At 39.0% G+C, this 24086-nt stretch overlaps 1 protein-coding gene across 3 annotated transcripts in view; it reads right to left on the bottom strand.

The window, feature by feature from the left end:
• The window catches only part of ANKRD55 (ankyrin repeat domain 55), a 152897-nt gene that overhangs the window by 56120 nt on the left and 72691 nt on the right, over window positions 1-24086 (bottom strand). For all 3 annotated transcript variants that reach the window (XM_056824893.1, XM_056824894.1, XM_056824895.1), the window contains exon 5: window positions 16520-16580. In XM_056824893.1, coding sequence (XP_056680871.1) covers window positions 16520-16580 — 61 coding nt within the window. The remainder of the gene's footprint in view (window positions 1-16519; window positions 16581-24086) is intronic.

Here is a 24086-nt window from a genome sequence, read left to right as displayed (position 1 = left end):
CTGATGGTGTTGGATATGAATGGAAGAGAACAGAAGTTGGAGACATCAGTGGCATGGGCATCATACCCCCCAAACCCAGGCAAACTGTAAGCAGGGAAACTCCTTTGCTCCCTTCTGTCCTTGTGACTCCTAACCCAATAACATCTGATAACTTCTATAAGACCCTGAGATTATTAGCATCCTTTAGATTTGAGATGGACATAGAGATGCACCTCAATACCATCAGACTATATCTCAGACATCCATCAGTCCCCTAAACTATGAGAGTCTTCAGGCAGACCTTGGTCAGATGACCAACCCCCCCCCCCCAATGCCTGAATGTTTACCACTACAGTCACATATTCATCATGGCACAGTCATGTTTCCACTGCTGTAAAGAGTATAAAATCCCCAGAATTGGTGTCGTCTGGGGGACAGCTTTTTCATCCATGCTGTCCTCCCAAGGAACTGCTCCCCATCTTGCTGTTCCACTTTGCTATCCTCCTGGCCATATTCAACATTACTTTCTAAATTAATACATTTTTTATTTTTAAGTTAAGTTTCAGAGTCTTGCATTCTTGCAAAAGGTATCCTTCCCAAGCCCTGGGGGTTCAACTTTAGAACCCCACAACATCAGAATATTTTAGGTTCACAGAGAACTTGGATTTAGTTAAATAAATAAGAACTTATTATGCTTACTAAGTGCCAGGCATCGAGCTAAGTGTTTAGATTAGAGGGAAAGGCAAAAAACAGTCCATCCCCTCAAGAAACTTACATTGGAATGAAGGAGATAACATGCAAACAGTTTGGTACAAACAATAGTTTTAAAAGGATAAAGTGGAGGCTTATGGTACCAAGCACTGTGAGGGATTGGAGAAGGCTTCCCGTAGAAGATGGCACTTTAGCTAAGACTTTAGGGAAGCTGGGGAAACCAGGAGATGGAGAAGAAAAGGGGGAACATTCTAGGCATGGGAACATCCCTTGTCAGGGAAAATGTATTACCTTGAAGGAGACACCACAAGAAAACTGGTATTTTTGTATTAGACTGTGTGTGGAGGGGGGGGGGGAGTATAAGAATCAAGGCTGGAACTGGATTCTAGAATTCCTGATTTCCTGTTCCTTTTTTTTTTGTGAAGCATGGGATCAATTTACAGAATTAATCTCCACTGATCAAATGTTAGGTTTCAGTGATTCTTGTGCGAGAAATTTCTGAGGGCATTGAGAAATCAGCTACAGATAGGACAGCCTTGTTCTATCTCAATTACTTGAGTTTTTGTGCCATGTACAGTCTTTTATTTCATGTACAGTATTTCATAAGCTTCAGTAATACTTTAGAATTTTGTGTTTCAGGCCTTTCCCCATCTCAAAAGGCCTCTCTGGAAAAATTTAAAGAAAATAAAATGAATTAATTTCTCATCTCCTTGTCTCTTCCACCAGAATTTTGTAATTTGTAAACTCCATCTACCATGGAGTTATAAAAAAGCAGATTTATAGATCATAACTCTATAGGAGCTAACAAAATAGACAATGGAATGTCAAGAAAATCTTCCTTCTTTCTTTGATGGCCACTTTGTTTCCCCTAAGCTGGATAAGAAAAGATATAAATCTTCTATATCTGTGTTAGTGATCCTATGGCATGTCAGCCAGAAGGGGCTGCTCTCCTCTCTCTCTCTCTCTCTCTCTCTTTCCCTGTCCACCTTGTCTGAAGATATTTCTCATATCACCTGTCCCTCTGCCTAGCAGTTCAATGGGAGTGCTTCCTCCCTCCCCTGTCTGGGGTAAGGGGGCAGTTCACGTGAGCCTGAGGATCACAGTTTGGGCACTCAGTCTCTAAAAGGTTCACCATTACTGCTCTGTATTTAGGGATATGGGAACAGCAAGAAGTTCTCAGAGTTGGCTGAAATGTCAATATTAGGTATTGTACAATTCACTCAACAACCTTGCCCTACAAAGACCTTGATTTGTTTTTTTAATCTCCCCAGCTGCTCTTTATTATCTAGGTAGGGAAAAACATATTTACTCAGAAGTCAAAAGGCCTGGATTTTCATCAAAGCTTTGTCACAAAGGAGCTATGTGATATTGGGTAATGTCTGGTCAACTCCGTGGGCTTTAGTTTCCTCCTCTGTAATGTGAGGAAATTGGACCCTTTGACCTCTGTGATCTCTTTCAGTTCTAAAATTTTAGAATTCTAATGAGGTTTAAAGGGGACAATTTTGAGGTGAGACAGAAGCAGTTTCTTATAATAAGTAATAGTAAGGTATGGTTGAAAGAGGACTAGCTGTGGAGTCAGAGGACCTGGGTTCAAATCCTGCCTCTGACACTACTCTTTTGACCTTAGGCAAGGTCCCTTAGGACCTCAGTTTCCTTATTTATAAAGTGAGGGAATTTAATTAGGTGACCACTGAGGTTGTTTTCAGCTCTATGAACCTATGATCAAATATATCCTTGAAGGTGAAGACTGTCTTCTCCTTTTTTTTTTTCCAGATCTAGCACAGTACCTGGTACATAGTAAGTGTTAACGTTTATTGATGACTGATCCTATAATATAACAAGATATCATTTAAAGCTGGTGAGAATACCAATTATTCCTTCATATAATTGAACAAAAAGGGCTACACTGTCACTCGATACTAGGGGCAGAACTATCTATGGTGACTTGGAGATAACCCATCAAAAAAAATTTTTTTTCCCCTGAGAGGTGGTGATGGTTTTTTAAACAAAATGCTTGAACTCAGGGCCCAGTGGAAAGAGAACTGAATTTGGAACCACAAGACCTGGGTTGCCATCTTAGCTCTGCCAATTACAACCTGTGTGACCTTTGGCAAGTCCATTTCCCCGATGTGTGTTTCAGTTTCTTCATCTAAGGACGAGGGGGTTGGACCAGATAACCTTTAAGGTATTCTCCAACTCCCAAATCCTATGAAACTAAGTAGGTGTTTCTGATGAAGATGAATGACTACTGAGGTTTTGGTGATTTCTTCTTGGGGACTCTCCCATGTACTTGAGTGTCAGAAGCTTTTGGAGTCATGTGTGCAAATGATGGCACAAAGAGAAGTGTCCTTTACTGGAATAGCTCTGGCCCAAAGCGTTTCAAGGATAAAGATGCTTTTAATGAGGAAGATAAATTTCACAGGAGGAGGAGATTCTTAGGTCATAAAATGAAGACTGAAAAGGATCTTCAAGGTATTCCAGTCCAACCCCCTCATTTTATAGATGAGGAACTGTGACCCAGAAGAAGACAGAACAGTGAACTTAAAGACCTGGCTTTGAAACCTATTTCTGAATGTCAGAGGCTGGGCAAGTGACAACCTCTCAACCTCACGTGTCCCTATGGTAAAATAGGGATGAGTATAGCACCCACTTCACAGGTTTGTCCTCAAGATTTACACACACACACACACACACACACACACACACACACACGTATATAATATATGCTTTTCTCATCTCTGCCTCTAATAAGAAATTGAAAGATGGCAAAGAATATCAATTATTCCTACATATAATTGAATGAAAAAGACTGCATTGTCACTAGGTACTAGAGAACAGAACTACCTTTAGTGCTTTGGAGATAATCCACCAGCCCAGTTTTATTTTTCTCTCCTGGAAGTGGTATTGGTGTCCCCACCCCCCCAAAATGCCCTAATTCAGGGTACAGTGGAAAGAGAATTGAGTTTGGAACCACAAGATGCCTTTGAGTTCCAACTGAATTCCCACTTTTCCCAGGAAGCCTTTCATAATTCTCCCTTAGTTTTAGTGACTTTCCTCTACTGATTATTTCTAGTTTACCCATTATATATTTTATTTGTTGTTCACCCATTTCAGTAGCATCCAACTCTTTGTGGCTCGTTTGAGGTTTTCTTGGTAAAGATACTAGAGTGGTTTGTCATTTCCTTCTCCAGCTCATTTAACAGATGAAGAAACTGAGGCGAACAGAGACACATAGCTCATAAGTGTTTGAGGTCAGATTTGAACTCAGGAAGATGAGTCTTCCTGACTCTAGACCTGGTGTCTGTCCACTGTACCACTTAGTTGCCCATTTTGTTCATACATAGTTGTTTTCATATTGTGTCCCCCCATTAGACTGTGAGGTCCTTATGGCAGGAAATGTCACTTGCCTCTCTTTGGATCTTTACACAGAGCCTGGCACACAGTAGGTCCTTGATAAATGTTTATTGATTGCCTGATAAAGAGACTTGCCACAAATAATGCAGATAAAAAGTAGAAGAATCTAAATTTGACCCTAGGCCTACCTACTCTAAATTCTCCTTCTCCTTTTCCCATTGTTCTAAATGTCCTCATTTAATCTCAAACCATTTGGTTACTGCTATGATAAAGTCCAAGTTATGACCTAGACCCACAAAGAATCCTGACTTTTTTGGTCTTGTTTTGTTTTTTTTAAATAAGGAGAAAGGGCCAGATGGTCTTTATGCAATTAAGTAATTCAGTTCCCTGAGCCTGTGTTTTTAGTTTGAAGTTTCAGGCCCCTGAAGAGGCCCATCTGCCTCAATAGATTCTCAGAATTTATTTCAAAATTCAAGTCAGCATTCAGTTCATGTTTGAACTTGAAACCTGATTAAGTGCTTGGTTTCGAGTTTCACCCAGCACTTTCCTGCAGCTATGCTGAAATGAACAAGGAAGAATGTGTGAGATGGGAGGGCACTGGGTGCATCGCCTCTCTGCAAACACTGGGCTTGTGGTTGAAAGAGGAACAAAACAATTAGAGAACAGTGGTTCAGCGTGGGTCCTCTTCCTCTTCCTGTCACGTTTTCTTCCATAGAAAAATAGTCCTGGGAAAACTTCTTCAAAATAAAGGGTGGATTGAATCTAGTTGTCTCTTTAGGACTAATTCTTTTTGTAGAGGTGGAAGAAATGCAATTATTCAACTTTTGATGCAACGGGAGCCAGAGAATATAGTTTTCAACCTATAAAATGATGACATCCATATATCAGGAAAATTGTTGAATTCGTTTCTTCTCTTTGATTTGCACCACATTGTGTTCAAGAATAGTATATGCCCCAAAGACCAAAGTAGAAATTGATAACTAGGGACCAGAAATAGATTTTTAGAACCTAGAATTGTAGAAATGATAAGTAATGGCCATTTTATAAAAAGAAAACAAAACATAAAGTCTTTTATTTCACTTCCTCAATGAAACGAGAATATATTACATGCTTAGGGTAAGAAATAGGCATACATATTTATAGAACTTGGAACTATATATAGATTTATAGTACTACAAAAAGGCATATATATATATATATATAAATGGAATTTTGTGGAACTATATCTATGTTGTTGTTCAGTTGAATCCAATTCTTTGTGACTCCGTTTGGAGTTTTCTTGTAAATGATACTAGAATGGTTTACCATTTCCTTCTCCAGCTGATGAAACTAAGGCAAAATGACTTGCCCAGGGTCATACAGTCAGTAAGTATTTGAGGCTAGATCTGAATTCACTGCGTCACCTAGCTGTTCATATCTATATCTTTACCTATATGTAGATATCTATATCTATGTCTATGTCTATATCTATAGACAGTTCTTATAGTTCTATTAAAAGATGTGTATATTTATGGAACTTAGTAGAATAAGACTTTATTTTATGTAACTGATATTTTCCAAGATCCTTTGTATTAGTGGAAAATCACTTATGATAGAGTCCCATTATTTAATAACAATTTCTTATACAAATATTCCTAGGCACTTTATAACTTTTCTTAGTTATCAAAGCTATTAGCATCACTACGCTGGTACTTTGGGACCATTATTAATAACTAAATAGCATTAAAAGAGAAGCACTGCTCTGATGAGGCCATGACTTGTTGCAAGTGAAAACTCTGGGCAAAGACTGATGCTGGAGCTAATGTTTGGCACAAAACAATGTAATGACACACTAATGCTTTTCAGAGAGAGAATAAATGGCCCTGTGTGGATTTAGTGTGTAATTAAGAATGGTTTTTAAATGTATTTTTCTGCCTTTATTTTTTTCAACAGCCAATAATGCTTAACTGAATTTGTGTGTGTTGAGTTTGTGTAAAATGAGATCCTACTATATACATATATAACACATATAATATATATATAAATAGTTTTTTTTTTAAAAGGCAGTTTGTCTCCAGCAATACATAACAAATGAATCTTCCTTCTAGAGGACATATACGGTAAGATATTTCCTTCTACCCAAAGATGGGGAGAAATATGGGTGCAGAATGTTGTATGCCCTGCCAGACACAGCCACTACCATGTTTCAGTTCTGATTGTATTAGCTACAAGGGAGATTCTATGGAGATCTGCACAGTGGCTAGAGAAATAGGTCCAAAGACTACAATTACTAGCTGTTTGACCCTAGGCAAGTCATTTAATCCCAATTGCCTAGTTCTTACTCTTTTTAGTTAAGTATACTTAAAACCAGTTAATTACTATACAGTGATTCCTCAGTTCTACCAAAAAAAAATAAATAAAGGCTTACCTAGAAATTTTGGCATTTGGGAAAAATTTTTTAAAGTCATTTGTAATCAATTTTATAACATAAGTTAATCACTTCTTGACCTTTTGGCTAAGATCAAGTGTAGTATAATGTTAATTACATTGAGGGAGTACAAGATCCTGTGAAGGGAAAATTCTTGAGACAATGAGGGATTATAGGTAGACTATAGGGCAGTGATGGTGAACATATGGCACTCATTCTAAAGATGGCACACAGAGTACTCTCTGTGGGCATGCTCACCAACCCTCCACCTCCCCCAATAATTCATTACTAGAAAGACAGAGGGACTCTGATGGAGCTGCTCCCTTCCCCCTGCCCCCTGGGCCTGACAACAGTTTTTTCACTTTCCCTGCCCCTCCACCTAGCAGGCCAATGGGCATGCACAGGGGTAATGAAGTGGGGTGGCTCATTGGTGACAGAGCTGGAGGGGAGCAGAGTGCTTGGGCCACCTCCCTCTCCCTCTCTACACTGACTAAGGACATTCCTCACTTCACACACCCCTCTTCCCAGGAGTTCAAAGGGTGTGCTTCCTCCCTTCTCTGTCTGGGGTAATGGGGGAAGTTGGAGTGTGCCCAGCACTTGGTAGGGGTAGGGGGTAGGGCATGGCATGTAGTCTTGGAGGGAAATGGCACACCTAAAAGGTTTGCCATTTTGTCATAGGGCATGAGGACAGATTAGGGAAGAGCTTACCTAGGGCCTTTCCAGTGGAGGAAGAAAGTGAGCCATTTGGTACTTTGCACTTAAATACTCAAATGATTTTTCAATCTCAGTTTAATGGATCACAGCCCACTTCTTCCTGCCTTTCCACTGAGACTTTAGTTCATGTTTTTCCCATGGCTTACCACAGTGGATCCACTCCACATTCCATTATACTAATTCCATTAGACTCACCTCACTTTTTCTTAATGGGATTTTGACTTTCCACCTGTCATCTATTGCTCTTTCAAGGTGATCAGCATGTAGAATCCCTTGATTATGACCTTCATTATCATTTTTGGGGTTCCTTCTTGGCTATATGTAGCAGTTCGATCACCCCCAAAATGAGCCTTTCTCTTGTCTTCTATGTTTAACTTTCTATTTTAACCAATGATTCTAGATGACAAGGCTCTAAATTTAGTTGTTTCTGTGCTTTTGAGGGAGAATAAATGCTGATCAACCCTGAAAGTTTTGGCAGCTTTGGGCACTATCCAAGTGGACTTGCCTTTGTTACTGCATAAAAGATTACTTTGTTAGAGAGTGTGTTAAAACATACCTCCTCTTTTTTCCTCTCCACTCGTTTTTTGTCCAATGTCATTTTCAGTCATTATGAATGTACTGATTCTCCTCTCATTTCTTGTATGCAGACTGATGTAGAAAGAATATTCATTTGGAGTCCAAAGACCTGGATTAAAATCTCAGTTATGCCACTTAATACTTATGTGATTCTGGTCAAGTCACTTCTTTCTGTGCCTCAGTTTCCTGATGTGAGGATATAATAGAGAGTGTTTGTAGCCAAGACACAGAGTGGTTAGATGACTCACCCATGATCACATAGGCAGGAAATGTCAGAGCTTAAGTTGAAACCAGAGTTCTTTGATTCCAAATCCTGGATTCTTTCCACTGTGTAAGGCTGCTTTGGACTGGATGATCTCTACAGTCTCTTTTAGCTTTAAATGCAGATTTGACTGATCTGGCCATATTTATCTGCTATTACATGATAGGAGGAAAAACACATGTAAAAGAGTCAGGAGACCTGGATTCTAGACCTGATTCTTCAATTAAGTAGCTATAAAACTTTGGACAGCAATGACAATAACAATAATAATGATAAGTCCAAGTCCCTTTGCCCCTGAGGATCTCACTTGTCAGATGAATGAAGTGGCTTGGATATTCTTGCTTCCCATCCAGGTTTCCTGTTCTATGATACAATGTAGGTCAGTACTCCTTGTTAATTTGTTCTCTGAAAATATTTTGTCCCAAACTTCTCTGCTTAGATATGCACTTTCCTTTCCCAAGCAATACTAATAACAATACGTGTTGATGATATCCTTTCCTTTCTCTTCTCTAATTTCTCCTGATTTGGCATTTTGTACTCTGTCATTTTGGAAGCAAGAAGCAGATATAATCTGTATCTGCAAACAGCTCTCATCTTCCTTGTACAAAGGAAGCCAGCTCTTGCTTAGAAAATGCAGAGTAAATATGGGATGGAAAAGGTCAGAATTGGTGAAGAAGGAAAAATTGTTTGTTCGAAATACAGAGAAGTCAAGCAGGAAATGGATCAGTGTAATTTGGGAAATGAAATCCTGGATGTGTCCTTTCGGAGGGAGGATTGACCTTATTTCTAAATGTCAAGAGGACTTCCATGAATTATTGAACCTAGTTACTTCCTCCTCATCGTCTCACATAGGTAATATCAAGATTTGAAAGTGCAGACCAAGGGAAGGCAGGAGTGAAACCAAGATCCAATGGACAAGGAGTTCAGCTATGCTTAGGAAATTATGCATAACCTGCATTTCGGCATCATGCAGAAATGAAGAGGAAGTGGCAGAAATGTTAGGTTTCTCCAAGCATAGGAAAAGAAACTGCATGCTTTAGAGGTTCCTAGTAGTGCTGAGCATGCTCTTGGAGCAGTTAGAATGCTTCAATAAGCATTGTAAGTCTTTGCAGAAGAGTTACCTACCTGAGAAAGGCAGAAAATCTGGGGGCCACTTCCTATTGACTTTACAGTGAGGTGCAATGGCCAAAGTATTAGGGTCAGAATCAGAAGATGTGGATTCAAATCCCTGCTCTGCTATTTATAATCTGTGTAACCTTAGGAAAACTGCTTATCTCTTTAACCCCAGTTTCCCCATTTGTCACATGAAGGGGTTAAATTGGACAATCTTTCTAGCTTTAGATCCATAATCCCATGAGTTGGCCTCTGATCCCCACCATTTTAAAAGTGGCTTGACCAGGCACACCAATCCCTGCTTGTGTGTGTGTGTGTGTGTGTGTGTGTGTGTGTGTGTGTGTGTGTGAGAGAGAGAGAGAGAGAGAGAGACAGAGAGAGAGAGAGAGAGAGACAGAGAGAGAGAGACAGAGAGAGAGAGACAGAGAGGGTGGGTGGGAGAAAGATGGAGGAAGAAAGGAAATGGGAGAGAAAGAGATAAAATGAGATACAGAGGGAGAATGGGAAAAGAAAATGAATGGGAAAGGGAAAATATGTTTATGTGTGTGTGAGTGTGAAAAGCAGGTAGAATGGGAGAAAGTGGGAAAGTGTATTAGGAGAGATAGAAGAGGAGAGATGGGACAAGAAAAAGAAGAGAAGGTGGCAGATAAATGGAGAGAGAAAAAAGAATAGAAAAGAAAATGAGAGATACAATAAGAGATAATGAGGGAGAATGAAAAAGACTAAAAAAGAGAGAGAAAAGAGAGAAAGGTGGGAGATAGATGAAGAAAGAGAATGACAGAGAAAGAGAGCGAGTGAGAGTGTGCATGAGTGCATTATTGGAGTGAATTAGTTCCTTATACAATGTAAAAAACAACAACAACAAACACCCAGGGGACAGCTGGGAAGCTCAGTGGATTGAGAGCCAGGCCTAGAGATAGGAGATCCTGGGTTCAAATCTGACCTCAGACACATCCCAACTGTGTGACCCTGGGCAAGTCACTTGACCCCCATTGCCTAGCCCTTACCACTCTTCTACCTTTGAACCATTACACCGTATTGACTCCAAGATGGAAGGTAAGGGTTTTTATAAAACAAACAAAAAAAACCCAACCAATCCAGAGAAAATATGTAGAAATTAATAACACAACAATAAAATTATATAGTTTCCAATATATTATAAACATTTAAGTTATATATTTAATTATTTTATATTCATATACATGATATGTTTTATAATATATATTATAGAAAATATATACTATAGAAATAGTGGTCATTTATTCTAGAATGAGAGAAAGATAGGGCCAGAGGCAGGCTTCTCTGTGACTCAGAGGTAGCAGATTTATTCTTTTAAAGGAAACTTAACTTGTCATGATGCAAAATTGGCTTGAGAATTCTAATCACCCAGCTTTCTCTTATTGGCTTTGGTGATTATATGTTGGCGGTCCCTTCAGGAGCAGGGATTAGGAATATCAAGAGATTTAGCCTGTTTGTAGTCAGCTTGTTTTGTGAGGGTAAAAACTTGTGCATGGGTGAATTTTTTCCATCATGCAGCCTGATGGGAAAAATATTAGATCTTGCAACTGCAATTGATGGGTTCCTGCATCAATAGAAATGTACCTCTGAATGAGTGCATATTTGCACAAAAGTATTAGAAAAAATTAAACCCCTTCTATCGATATAGATCTAAAACTGTCCTGGGACAGAATCCTAAAGAGACTTGGCTGGGGCTCTGAGCAGTTAGGGGAGTTGCCCATAGTCAATCAGTAAACATTTATAAAGTGCATACTATATCTTGGGCACTGTGCTAAGTTGGGGAAACAAAATAAAAACAAACACAAGATAGTTTCTGTTTTCAAGGAGCTAATGTAGGAGACCATGTGCAAAAAAATATATTCAATCAAGTTATTTATAGGATAAATTTGAAATAATCAGTAGAGAAGAGGCTTTTAAACTAGAATTAAAATGGATTGGGAAAGACTTTCTAAAGTAGAGTAGAAATTAGGGTCTTAGTTGGATTTTTAAAAAATCCTTATCTTCTATCTTAGTATCAAAGGGAGGCAAGAAATAGACAATTGGGGTTAAGTAACTTGCCAGGGTCATATAGCTAGAAAGTGTCCGAGGTCACATTTGAACTCAGATCCTCCTCACTCAGGTCTACCACTCTATCCACTGTGTAACTTAGCTGCCCCTCTTAGTTGGATCTTGAAGAAACCATGGAGTCCAGGAGACAAATATTAGGAGGGAGAATGTTTCAGGCATGGGAGATGGTCAATGAAAATACCCAGAGGGAGATGGAGTGTCTTATGGAAAGAAGAAGAGCAAGGAGGCCAGTGTGATGGAGTCTCAGAGTGTGTTTGTGGGGTATAGGATAAAAGAGACTGGGAAGGTGTGTGTGTGTGTGTGTGTGTGTGTGTGTGTGTGTGTGTGTGTGTGTGTGTGTGATGGGTCAGATTATGAAGGGCTTTTAATACCAGATGGAGGATTACATATTTGATCCTGGAGTTGGTAGGAAGCCATTGGATATTATTGGCTGGAGAGTGACATGATCAGTCCTTTGCTTTGGGAAGTTCACTTTGGCAGATAAATGGAGGATAGACTAGAGGGCAGAGAGCTCTGGCACCTGTTGCATCAGGCTGTTGCAATATCCAGGATTAAGGTGACAATTGCAACAAAATGGTGGAAGGGTAGAGAAGTAGAGAGGGGGGTGTACACCAGAGATGTTATGAAGGTAAACTAGATAACAGATTGGACATGGGGGCAAGGTGAGAAAGTGAGGACTCCAAGATAATGCCCTGGATATGAGCCTGGGTGAGTGGAAGAAGGATGGTGTTCTTAATAATAGAGAAATTAGGAAAAGGGGAGGGTTTGGGGTGAAAGATAATGAGCTAGACATTATATGTGTTGAGTTTAGTTCAGGTAAAGATGTCCAACAGGCAGCTAGAGATGTGAGACTAGAGGGCAACAGAAGGCAATCAAGTCTTTCTGATGCCAAGGTTGAATCTGTCTTTAAAAAATATTTTTCCATGTTTACATGATTCATTTTCTTTCCCTCCCCACTTCCACCCGCCAACTCCTCCCAGAGCTGACAAGCAATTCCACTGGTTTGTATAGATGTTATCACTTGATGCCTATTTCCATATTATTCATTTTTGCTACAGAGAACTTGTAAAGCTAAACCTCAAATAACATACCCACATATACATGTGATAAGAGATAAGTCATATGTTTTTCTTTTGTGTTTCTACTCCCATTTTTCTTTCTCTTAATGTGAATAGTATTCTTTTTTCATAACTCCTTCAAGAGTGTCCTGGATTATTGCATTGCTACTAGTAGCAAAGTCCATTACATTGTATCGTTCCACAAGGTTTCACTTTCTGTGTACAGTGTTTTCCTGGTTCTGCTCATTTCACTCTGCATCAGTTCATGGAGGTCTTCCCAGTTCTTATAGAAATCAAGCAGTTCATCATTCCTTATAACACAATCATATTCCATCACCAACATATACTATAATTTGTTCAGCCATTCCCCAATTGAAGGGCATCCTCTTATTTTCCCATTTTTTTGCCACCACAAAGAGGGCAGCTATGAATATTCTTGTACTTGTATTGTTTCCTTATTATCTCTTTGGGCTACAAACTTAGTAGTGGAATTGCTTGATCAAATGACATGCAATCTTTTAAAACCCCAAGCTTGAATTTCTAATGTGTTATGCTGAGTATTGTCTTAAAAGATAGATGTGTGAAGAGCAGCCAGGCATCTTAGTGAAAGAGGTTCAGGCCTGGAGATAGAAGGTCCTGGGTTCAAATATGGCCTCAGACACTTTCTATCTGTGTGACCCTGGACAAGTCATTTATGCCTAGCCTTTACCACTCTTCTGCCTTGGAACCAATTACTTAGTATTGATTCTAAGACAGAAAGTAAAGGTGAAAAAATAGTTGTATGATTCTGCATAAGTCATTTAAACACTGTTTGCTTCAGTTTCTTTGACTAGAAAATGGGGATAATAGCACCTACCTTGAAGGATTGTTGTGAGGATCAAATGAAATAATATTTGTAAAAGATTCAGCATGGTGCTGGAACATAATAGTAGTTATGCAAATGCTTATTCTTTCCCCTTAAAATATACAAACTTTAAATCTAAATTAAGAAGATTTTCTTCTCTCCTAAAGTCCTCCCAGATGATCCTTAGTCCATGAGGGTTTTGCTAGTGAGTAAAAGGAAGATGGATGGGTTTTTTTTTAGCCCTTACCTTCTGTCATAGAATTGGTACCAGGTCCCAAGGCAGAAAAGTGATAAGGGATAGGCAGTTGGGATTCACAGAACTAGGAAATATCTGAGGCCAGAGTTGAACCCAGGACCTCCTATCTCCAGGCCTGGCTCTCTTCCACTGAGCCACCTAGTTGGCAGGTCCCACTAGGTTGGAGATAGTTTGAGTATGGGTAAAGGGATGGCATCTGTCACTTGAGGACCAGTCAGCTAAAACTGGAGAGATCCGTTACCAGAAGACATCTTGGCTCTAGCAACTAGTAAAGTCTACATTTTGGGGGCAGCCCTGATGCAAGTGATATGGGCTAAAATGTTCCACAAATCCTGCCAAGTAGCTGTCCACCAGCAGCAGAACACAGAAATGATAAGTAGCCGATTAGACTGGGGTTATCTTTGAGGGAAGTCATATGTGGTGCTTAGATTTACAATGATAAGAAAAGTCCTTACATCAATCTAACCTAGTCCTTGGATGGGGTTTCTGGAAAACAAGTACAGGGGGTTCAGTTTCCCAGTTACCCAGAATCTGGGGCCAAACAATGCTCAATTTCCATACTCACTGCCCTCCTTTGGAGTCTTTGGGAAAAAAAGAACAAAAGTGACTTAAAGTTGCCATTACAGTTTGCTTACCCTCCCCAGTGGGCAAACAGAGTGAACCATGGGTAAAGCCACACAGACCAAACTGGAACCTGGGTTAAAGTGACATCAATTGACTGCCCAAACAAATGACCCTTTCCTTAGAAACTAAGCAAGATAAAAGCATTCCTGAGAACCCCTGCCCACTTCCTCTCACCTTTCTCTACCTTTTCTTGCTGGGCTTTCTTATCTTACTTTAATTACTTATTTATTCTGCTAGCTACTCTATTACAAGATTCTCTTATAATAAAGCTTGTTTCCTTGGAATAGAATCAGTTGAGTTATCAATTGTGTAAAGGGAAGCCCTTCTTCCCAGGGTCATGAGCTTTTTACTGGTCAGACCCATCCGATTAGCGCTGGAAAGCTGCAAACAGAGGTCACAGGTTAAGAGCCCCAGGAACATAACCGGGAACTAAGGGTTAGGTCAGAGACTTTGATTGGTTCCTGAGAGGTGATGGACCACCCCAGAGAGACAGGAAGTGATGTGGAGAAAAGGGCTATAAAAGGTGACACCATAGAGGAGATCAGGGTCCTTGGCATGAGTTGCTTGGGATTGATTCTTCTACTCCATGCAGTGTTGGTGACTCAGGCAGAAGATGCCCTCGTGGGCTGGGAAGACTCTTGCTCTGAGGACACTACCAGACTTCTACATGGAGATCAGAACCTTGTCAGGGAGTGAGCTGAAACTCTACAGATCAGACTTTAGAGTAGTCTATGCAATAAACTCCAAAAAAAGGAAGATATGTACTGATGAAATATAGGCCCTTTTGAACTACTGAAGAAAGAAATTTGTAAAAAATAAAGCTGGCTATTGAAAATGAGTCCTGGGGAAATCGAGGCAGATAGTATTCAGTTATGGACAGCCAGGTGTTACAGTGGATAGAGCACTGGACTTGGAGTCAGGATGATCCAAGTTCAAATCCAGCCACAGACATTAGTTATATGATCCTAGGCTTAACCCTATTTTACCTCAGTTTCCTCATATGTAAAATGAACTGGAGATGGAAATGACAAATCACTTTTATATCTTTGCCATGAAAACTCAAGAAGGGGTCATCAAGAGTCAGATACTAGTGAAAAATGACTCAACAACAAACTGTTCATTTAGAAACATAGCAGCACCTGTTGCTCTTAAACTTAAAGTTCATTTAGATTCCTGACCTAATGTGTGACAATTGGAGGAAAGTACCTGCGACTTTTACCTTATTGTTGCTCTTGTTCAGTCATTCCTGTCATGTCTGACTTTTTACGACCCTATTTGGAGTTTTCTTGGCAAGGCTATTAGAAAGCGTTGCCATTTCCTTTTCCAGATCATTTTACATACGATGAAAGCAGGGTAAGCAATGTTAATTGACCTGTTCACACAACTAGGAAATGTCTGAGGCCAGATTTGAACTCAGGAAGATGAGATTTTTCTGACTTCAGGCTCAGCACTGTATCCACTGCGCCACCTATAGACACAAAGCCATAATCAAAAAAATAGCTGGAAGGACAAAGATACTAAGAGGAGGCCAACAGCACAGCAAATAATTCAGGCATATCCCTCTATTTCTCATTGTTTAGAGAGAAATGAAACCATTGCACTGATATTAAAAAGTCCCATGTGCTCATTAGAGTAGTTTTTTCCTTGCTGGAACTTCCTTGTAGCTTGTATAAGGGATTTGTTTTAGAGCATCAGAATTTCCTTTCAAAGAAAAAAATCTTAGGATCATAGATTTTGAAGCGGAAGGGACCCCAACAGTGATCTAGTCCAATCCCTTCTTGTTACAATGAGGAAACTGAGACCCAAAAAGGTTAAAAGACTTGCCCAAGGTCACATAGGTAAAACATGTGAGAGGAAGGATTTGAACCCAGAATTTCTGACTCCAGACTCAGTATTCTTTCTGCTATACCACCACTCATTCTTTCTGTAGTAACAATATTAGTTTATATTTATATAGTAATGTAAATAGCTAACATTGATAGGGCTTTTACTATCTATCATGCACTATGTGCCAAGTGCTATACAAACTTGTTCTCATATGGTCCTTCAAATGGTCCTGGGAGGTAAGTGCTATTATTATTATCCTTATTTTACAAATAAAAAAACCCTAATGCAAACAGAGAGTAAGTGACTTGTTCAAGTTCCCACAACCAAATTTGTACTCAGGAAGATGGAGTTTCCTGACTCCGGGTGCATCGTCTATCCCTGGACCACCTGGCTTCCCCAGCTATTGTTAAGCTTCGTAAGCTTTCCTGCACAGCCAGCCAGAGAAAGCGAATGCCAGAATCATGATTCTCCCTTTTTAAGTGAAAAAGCTGAGATTCAGAAAGCTGATTTGCCTGGGCTTATGGAGCCGCCTCTGAAGAGCTGGAGCTTAGATTTGATCTTGATTCTAAGTCTGGCATTCTTTTCCATTCGCCTTACAGGCTGGGGGATGTGAGAGCAGAAAGGGGAAACCCTTCAGAGCAAAGGCAGGAATGAAGGCTTTTTAACTCACCAGAAGAGCATGGACAGCTTGTGCAGAAGAAGAGCTTACCTCGTTGTCCTGGTGATTTATCTCACTGGGATTCGACTGTTGTAGGAGCACTGTTATGAGTCTGTGAGCAAAGACAAAACAAAAGCCAACAGGAAAGCGTAAGTCACGAGAAAGAAGAGAAAAGCCTGTGCAACGCGCTTTCTGAATTTGGGTGCAAATGGGACACTGAGAACAGAATTGGGTTAAATAGAAGACCTCAGAGTGTTTCGCTGCTTTCTGAGGACAGCACGACCCTATCTGTACACTTGGGAGCCTGGAGGCCCTGATGAGGACAGAATTCGACTACAAATTGTATGAAAGGAAAGCTGTTGTCTTGCCATGTATTGATTATCTAGCCAGAGTGACCGAGTCCTCAGACTCTTGTTTATATAGGCAGAAGAAAAATTACTGAGGTTGCCATGGGGCAGAGGGGTCAAAATGTGCATCCTTATTGACTGATGGCAATTCTGGCATTCTTTTGGTCTTTACTAGTCTGTGTTAGGATGACAACATGCTATTGGGTGATGGCCCCCACAAATGAGAACTGTAATGGTAGAGGATATGGAGAAGTGTTTTATTTGGTATATATATATATGTCCCCACTCAATTCCAATTTCAAATCCAAGAGATGTCAGAGGAAGACATATATATCCATCTCAGAATCCCTGTGGGGTTCTACCCTACAAATTCAGCCAATGGTCAGATACATAATATATCACATTTGATTTGGACCTAATGGATTGAATTTAGAACCTTGGAGAAAATGAGAAGTGAATGCTTTTATCTGCTTGTCTCTTTTCCTTTTTAAGTATAATGTGGTCCCCAACAGTACCCTCAGCCTCTTGGGTAGAACAATTGAAAAGGATGGCCAAAGATGGCTGTACCTCCGTCAAACTGACAGCATTGAACAATATAAGGGTACCTCCTTTAGGTAAAAAGAATTGATTGCTAGTTGTGATAGTTGCTAATGGATAGCTAGTTTATGTGGTCAAGGCGCTCAATGGATTTGGGTCAATGTTCTCATCATTTCCTCAGTGATCCAGTGAGGAATAGAATTAATTGTGACCTTTGGCCACAGAACATACCACTTATTTTAATAGTTCTATGAAGAGAGAGAGTTTGATAAAGTGCAATCAAATGGTTGGTTGTTGAAAATGATTCAAATCTGGTGGAAGGCATCCATGGATGTTTTAAGTGTGGTTTAATGATAGTCTTTGGCCTTCAGAAGGTTCAGAGAGGATTTTAATGCAAGCACGTTGAGGATTTTATCAACCATGGCTAGTTGGCAAAATGGATCAGGGTAAAATGTTTTCTGTCACCCAGTCTCTGACTCATTTTTTATGAGTAAGGGTTCCTTCAACCAATTTGCAGATAATCATTCTATTCACAGTCAAATTAGACCATGTCCCACAGAGTGGGGCCATGAGATTTGGTTCTGGAGATAAATACTGTGGTTGATGCAAGGCACCAAATAAAACACTTCTCCATATCCTCTACCATTACAGTTCTCATTTGTGGGGGCCATCACCCAATAGCATGTTGTCATCCTAACACAGACTTGTAAAGACCAAAGGAATGCCAGAAATTATTGGAGAGTTGACAAAATAATTTGATTATTCCATTAAAAACAATGATTGAAGTAAATATTTCTACACCTATGATATTTCTAGAGACATGAGAAATTGGACAAATCTAATTTCACATAGTAGTTCTACTACATATAAGGAGGTAAATTAGGTTTCATAGTGTGACTTGTTGGATGAAACCCATGCCTGATTAATGGGTCTGGAGGGGCATAATTTATTTGATGGAAAAATGATAGGAAAGAAGTGGTAATAGTATTATATATTAAGAAACTACACTGGTGGGGGAATCCAGGAACCAAAGGGGAAAAGCATGATGGAAAATATTTGGGTGAAGTTCAAAGTAGGAAGACACAGACATGATGTCATCAGAGAATACTATAGACCATGTAATCTAGATTTGGGGAAGGTAAATTTCAAAGGGTTCAGAGGAAATATAGTCACTATGATGGATGGGAGATATTCAAGAATGGAATGATGAAGAGACAAAGAGAAACCTTTTCAGTGAGGTGGAAAAATGAGGATTTGTCTAAAAACTACGTCAGTGTTCATGAAACTCACCAACCACCATAGATTTTATAAAGAAATGCAGAGATAATGGAAGCAAGACCAGGAAATAGGGAATGAATATAATTTTAGTCCAATAAAAATAGTGTCAAGAATACTGAAGCTCAGAATGAATTGGCACTAGCAAGGAAAGTAAAGAATAATAAATGGTCTTTGCTCATTTATTTATTTATAGCTATATTAGAAGAAAAGGTTGAATTAGAGAAGGGAAAGGACCTTTCCTTGTGGCAAAGAATAATAGACAAGAGTGAAGCAGTGAAAATTGCTCATTTTCTAGTTTCTGTTTTCTGTGCCAAGGAAAAGAACTTTTGTTCTGGAGATGATGACAAAAAAATGATTAACAAGGAGATGATACTCAAGTAAGGAGATGATAGTAAGCAGCCTCTGGCTGTCGAATCACCTGGCCCCGAGAAACTATATTCCTTGATCTTCTAAAAGCTGGCTGATGTAATTGGTAAGCCACCTTCATTGATATTTAAGAGATCATGGAAAATGGGTGAAGGTGGTCAAAAATAACAAATCATGGGAGTTATAAATATGCATTCAAAAGCTGATTCCAATGAGCAAGGAGATCTTGGGTCAGTCTTACATCTCTATATTTTTTAATAATTCACATGATTGATTAATACTGAATTCTTCTATCAGAGAAATTGGATTGGGATAAAAATTAAACTTCTGTTTATATTTGAGGAATGTCAAGCAGCTGGAGTGTGAAAGATGACCAGCTATCTGAGAAGTTTCCCAAAAATCACAAAATCTTAACTTAACCATCTGAATAAGCAGGATGGAAATGCTGAATGTCAGAAAGATTTCTGAATAGGTTAGTATTGGTTTGGGGAGGAAGGAGGTTTAACAAAAGTGTGGTACTTGCAAATAGCTTCCTCCTTGCTATCGGGCTGGACACCTGTTTTACTACCTGTTTCATTATTTTTGTAATTAGATTTATAAACTGATATAAAACACTTTTTGATGTCTTCTTTGTGTTATCTGAGAACTCATTTGAAATATTAACTTTTTAAATAAACCCTCTGAGTCAAGGGTCAGAGAGTTAGCTTGACTTTCTGACTGATTCCACACTCTCTATCTGTCTGTGTATCTTATTTTTCTATGAATTTTCTATCTTTACCTTAGTCTTCCCACCCATCTTTTTCTAGTCCTTGGATTCCCTTCTCAGTCATTAGAACCCACACAGATCTTTGTAGAGAATGGACCTCTACAATGGGAGATACCAAAAGATTGGAGAATGACAGATGTCTATTTTTTAAAAGGAAGAGAAAAATGTTTCTAAATTGTAGATTAATGAGTTTAATTTCCATAGCTGAGGAGATCAAAAATGAATCTGTAACAAAATGGCTGACTAACATATAGAAAGGGAAATGATGATTACAAAGAGTCATCTTGGTTTGATCAAATATAGGTCATGTCAGACTAATCTTATTTTCCCTTTTTTGACAGGTTACCAAAACCAAAACAAAGGGAATGCCAGATATTATAGTTTATAATTTTATCTAGCAGTTTTTATTTATAGATATAGTTTATCTAGCAGATTATAGTAGAAGTTCAGTGGAAGAACAAAAGTCAAGAAGGCTGGCTTAATTTAGTAGTTTGATGCCCAAATGTGTGACATGTTCCATATTTTTCAAGGCATGATGGGTTTTATGTTAGTATACCCTAAGAGTATTTTTTTTTACTTTGGCACCAAACCTTAGTACCAAAGTCATGGCATTTCTCACAGTCTGTTCAATCTCCATACCTAGAATATAGTAGGTAGCAAATAAACCAATTTTTAGGACAGCAGATATAGTCAACAATGGGACTTTGCCAGCCAAGCTCCCACTCCTTAATTTAGGGATTTCTTTTGGCTATAAGGATATTATTAGAAAATTAGATGGATACCATTTCCTCAGCTAGATGCATCCTGGCAACATTCCATTTCTACATTATTTTGTGCTACCTTTCCCTTTTTATCAGGGCCCTGTGGACTTTGACTCTAAGGATGCTCCAATCTTTAACACAGACGTTCCTGAGAAAATAGAAGGGCTAAGACAATGTCAAGAACACAGCTATCAGAGGAGGAGTCAAGATGTCAGCATAGAGACAGTGAAAGTTCAGACCTCTGAAAACCCTTCCTTACCAATTACAAACTAAATGCCCCTAGGGGACTGAAAATCAAAGCTAACAATAAGACAGAGCCAAGGAACCCTCCTGCTGGACTCAACTTATAAGGTATATCCCCAAAAGCCAGAATTCGAGAACACTTGGGTTTAAGAGGAAGAAAGAAGGAAGGTCCTGGGACCCCTTCCCCACCTAGAGCATTAAGCCTCCAATGGCACCTGGAACTTCTGGGTGGGGAAAAGTGCTGGTCTGGAGGGTCTGGAGGGTCTTGAGAGCAAAGCTGTCCCAGGCTCAGAGCATTGAACACAGGCAGTGGGGAAGCAGTTAGAGAAGAAGCTCAGAGAACAGAGTGGGCAGCTAGGTTGCAGCAGTAGAGACACTCCATACTGCACACCCCCCTTCCTGAGGTTTTGGCCTCAGGGCACATCCATCTCAAACCAGCTGGACTTAATCCCATCAAAGCCTTCGGAAGGCAGGGAAACTCAAGCTCCAATACCCCTCCTCCACAGACTGCACTGAGAGATTTTCTGACAAAGGTCCAAGGGTGAAGGCTGACAGAAAAGTCCAAAACCACATACAAAAAAATGAGAGGAGCAAGAGCTCAGGCAACTGCAGGGAGTAAAGAAGGGATGAATATAAGCACACAACAGAAAAAGAAAAATGGAAATTACAATTGACAGCTCCTATACAAGCAATGAACAAGGAGCAAAAGGAACAGAGAAGGATGAGGGAATACCAAGCAAAAAAAACATAAACCCCAGAAAATTGGATATAGGCTCTGGAAGAACTCAAAATACAATTCAAAACACAATGAAGAGAGGCTGAAGACAACTGGGAAAAGAACTTAAAAAGCAAGATAAGTCATCTGGAAACAGAGGCATTGAAATAAAACAAGAAAATAGTGTCTTGAAAGCCAAATTTAACCAGCATGAAAATGAGGCAAAGGAGATGAAAGGTGACCTTCAAAGAAAATCAGATCAGAAGGAGAAGGATAACCAAAAAGCCAGGGATGAAATCCAGTCTTTAAAATCCAGAATACAACAACTAGAAACAAGCCACTTCACAAGGCAATAGGACAGTATAAAACAAAATCAAAGACTGAAAAAAATTGAGGAGAATATGAAGCACCTAATTCACAAAACAGAAGATTTAGAAAATCATTTGAGGAGAGACAACTTAAGAATCATTGGTCTACTGAAAGACCATGACAAAAGAAAAATCCTGGAAATAATACTACAGGAAATTAGCCAAGAAAACTGGCCCAATATTCTAGAACAAGAGGGAAAAGTAGAGATTGAAAGAATCCATAGATCACCTCATGTACTTAATCCCCAACTGAAAACACCCAGGAATGTTATAGCCAAATTCAAGAACTACCAGACCAAGGAAAAAATATTATAAGCTGCTAAGAAGTCATTCAGATACCATGGAACCACAGTGAGGATAACAGGATCTGGCTGCATCTACACTGAAGGACTGAAAGGCATGGAATATGATATTCTGGAAATCAAGGAAAGAGGTCTTCAACCAAGAATCAATTACCCAGCAAAACTAACTATATTCTTACAGGACACAATATGATCATTTATTAAAATAGAAAAATTCCAAGAATTTGTAAAGAAAAGACCAGACCTGGACAGAAAATTTGATGCCCAAGCACGAAACTCAAGAGAATCATCAAAAGGTAATTAAGAAAGAGGGAAAAGAATACCAAAATAAAAAACAACCCAACCTTTTCGTTAAGAGATCAATAATTTAAAATGATATGTATCCCTCCAAGAAAATAGGTCATTGGTAACTCTTAAAAATTGTTATCATCACCTGGAAGCTAGAAGAATTACACTTAGAGGGAACAGTGACAAATTGTATAGGATGAAATGCCAAGACATAAATATGTATACAGATATATGTATGCATAAATACATATGCATGTGTGTATATATACATATATATATATATATATATATATATATACAAATAGAGATAAAAAAGAGGTTAACACTAAAAGAAATGGGAAAAAAAACAAAAGAGGGTAAATTTATATGTCACAAAGAAGCCCATGGTGGGAGGGGGAGAACATCAATACACTGGAAGGGTAAAGAGGTTGGAGATAGGAAATACTCAACTCTTATGTGCGTTGAAATTGACACAAAGAGGGAAGAAAAATCAAATACATCAGGGCAATGAATTAATTTGCGCCCTATAGGGAAGCAGAAGGGTAACAAATGGACTGGTAGGGAAGGAAGCAGTACAAAGGAGGGAGAGGGTAGGGGAGTAGTATAAAACGACTGAAAAGAAAATAAGGGGGGATAAGAAGGGAGGGTGGTAGAAAGGGAAGTAAAATAAGGGTGGGAATTAGGGGAACTGAATAAAAACAAAACATTGGTGTAGAAGGAAATAGTGAAAGAAGAAAAGGCAGGACTAGGAATGGAAATCAAAATGCTGGGAAATACACAGCTAGTAATCATAACTCTGAATGTGAATGAAATCAACACACTCATAAAATGCAAGCAAATAGCAGAGTGGTTTAGAAACCAAAACCCTACCATATGCTGTCTACAGGAAACACACACACGAGGAAGGTAGACATGCATAGGGTGAAAGTAAGAGGATGGAGCCAAATCTATTGGGCACCAACTGATAAAAAAGAAGGCAGGAGTCACCATCAAGATATCTGACAAAGCCAAAGTAAAAATAAATCTAGTTAAAAGAGATAGGGAAGGTAATTACATCCTGATAAAAGCAATATAGGCAATGAGGAAATATCAGTACTCAACATCTATGTACCAAATGGCATACCATCCAAATTTCTAAAGGAGAAACTAGTGGAACTTAAGGATGAAATAGATAGAAAAACTATACTAGTGGGAGACCTGGACCTTCCTCTATCCAAGCTAGATAAATCAAACAAAAAAAATAAATAAGAAAGTGGTAAGAGAAGTAAATGAAATTTTAGAAAAATTAGTTAGTAGATATATGGAGAAGAATAAATAGGGACAAAAAGGAATACACCTTTTCAGCAGCACATGGTACATTCACAAAAATTGACCTTGTATTAGGGCATAAAAACATTGCAAACAAGTGCAAAAGAGCAGAAACAATAAATCCAACCTTCTCAGATCACAATGCAATGAAAACAATAATTTGTAAGGGTACATGGAGAGGAAAATAAAAAAATTAATTGGAAATTAAATGAATGATGCTCAAAAATCGTTAAAGAACAAATCATAGAAACAATAATTTCATTGAAGAAAATGACAGTGATGAGACAGACTTTAAAAATTTATGGGATGCATGCAAAGCAGTAATCGGGGGGGGGGGGA

The sequence above is a fragment of the Monodelphis domestica genome, chromosome 3 (assembly GCF_027887165.1).
Source record: "Monodelphis domestica isolate mMonDom1 chromosome 3, mMonDom1.pri, whole genome shotgun sequence".
NCBI lineage: Eukaryota > Metazoa > Chordata > Mammalia > Didelphimorphia > Didelphidae > Monodelphis > Monodelphis domestica.
The sequence above is the reverse complement of the archived record's forward strand: the minus strand, read 5'-3'. Positions and strand labels throughout refer to the sequence as shown.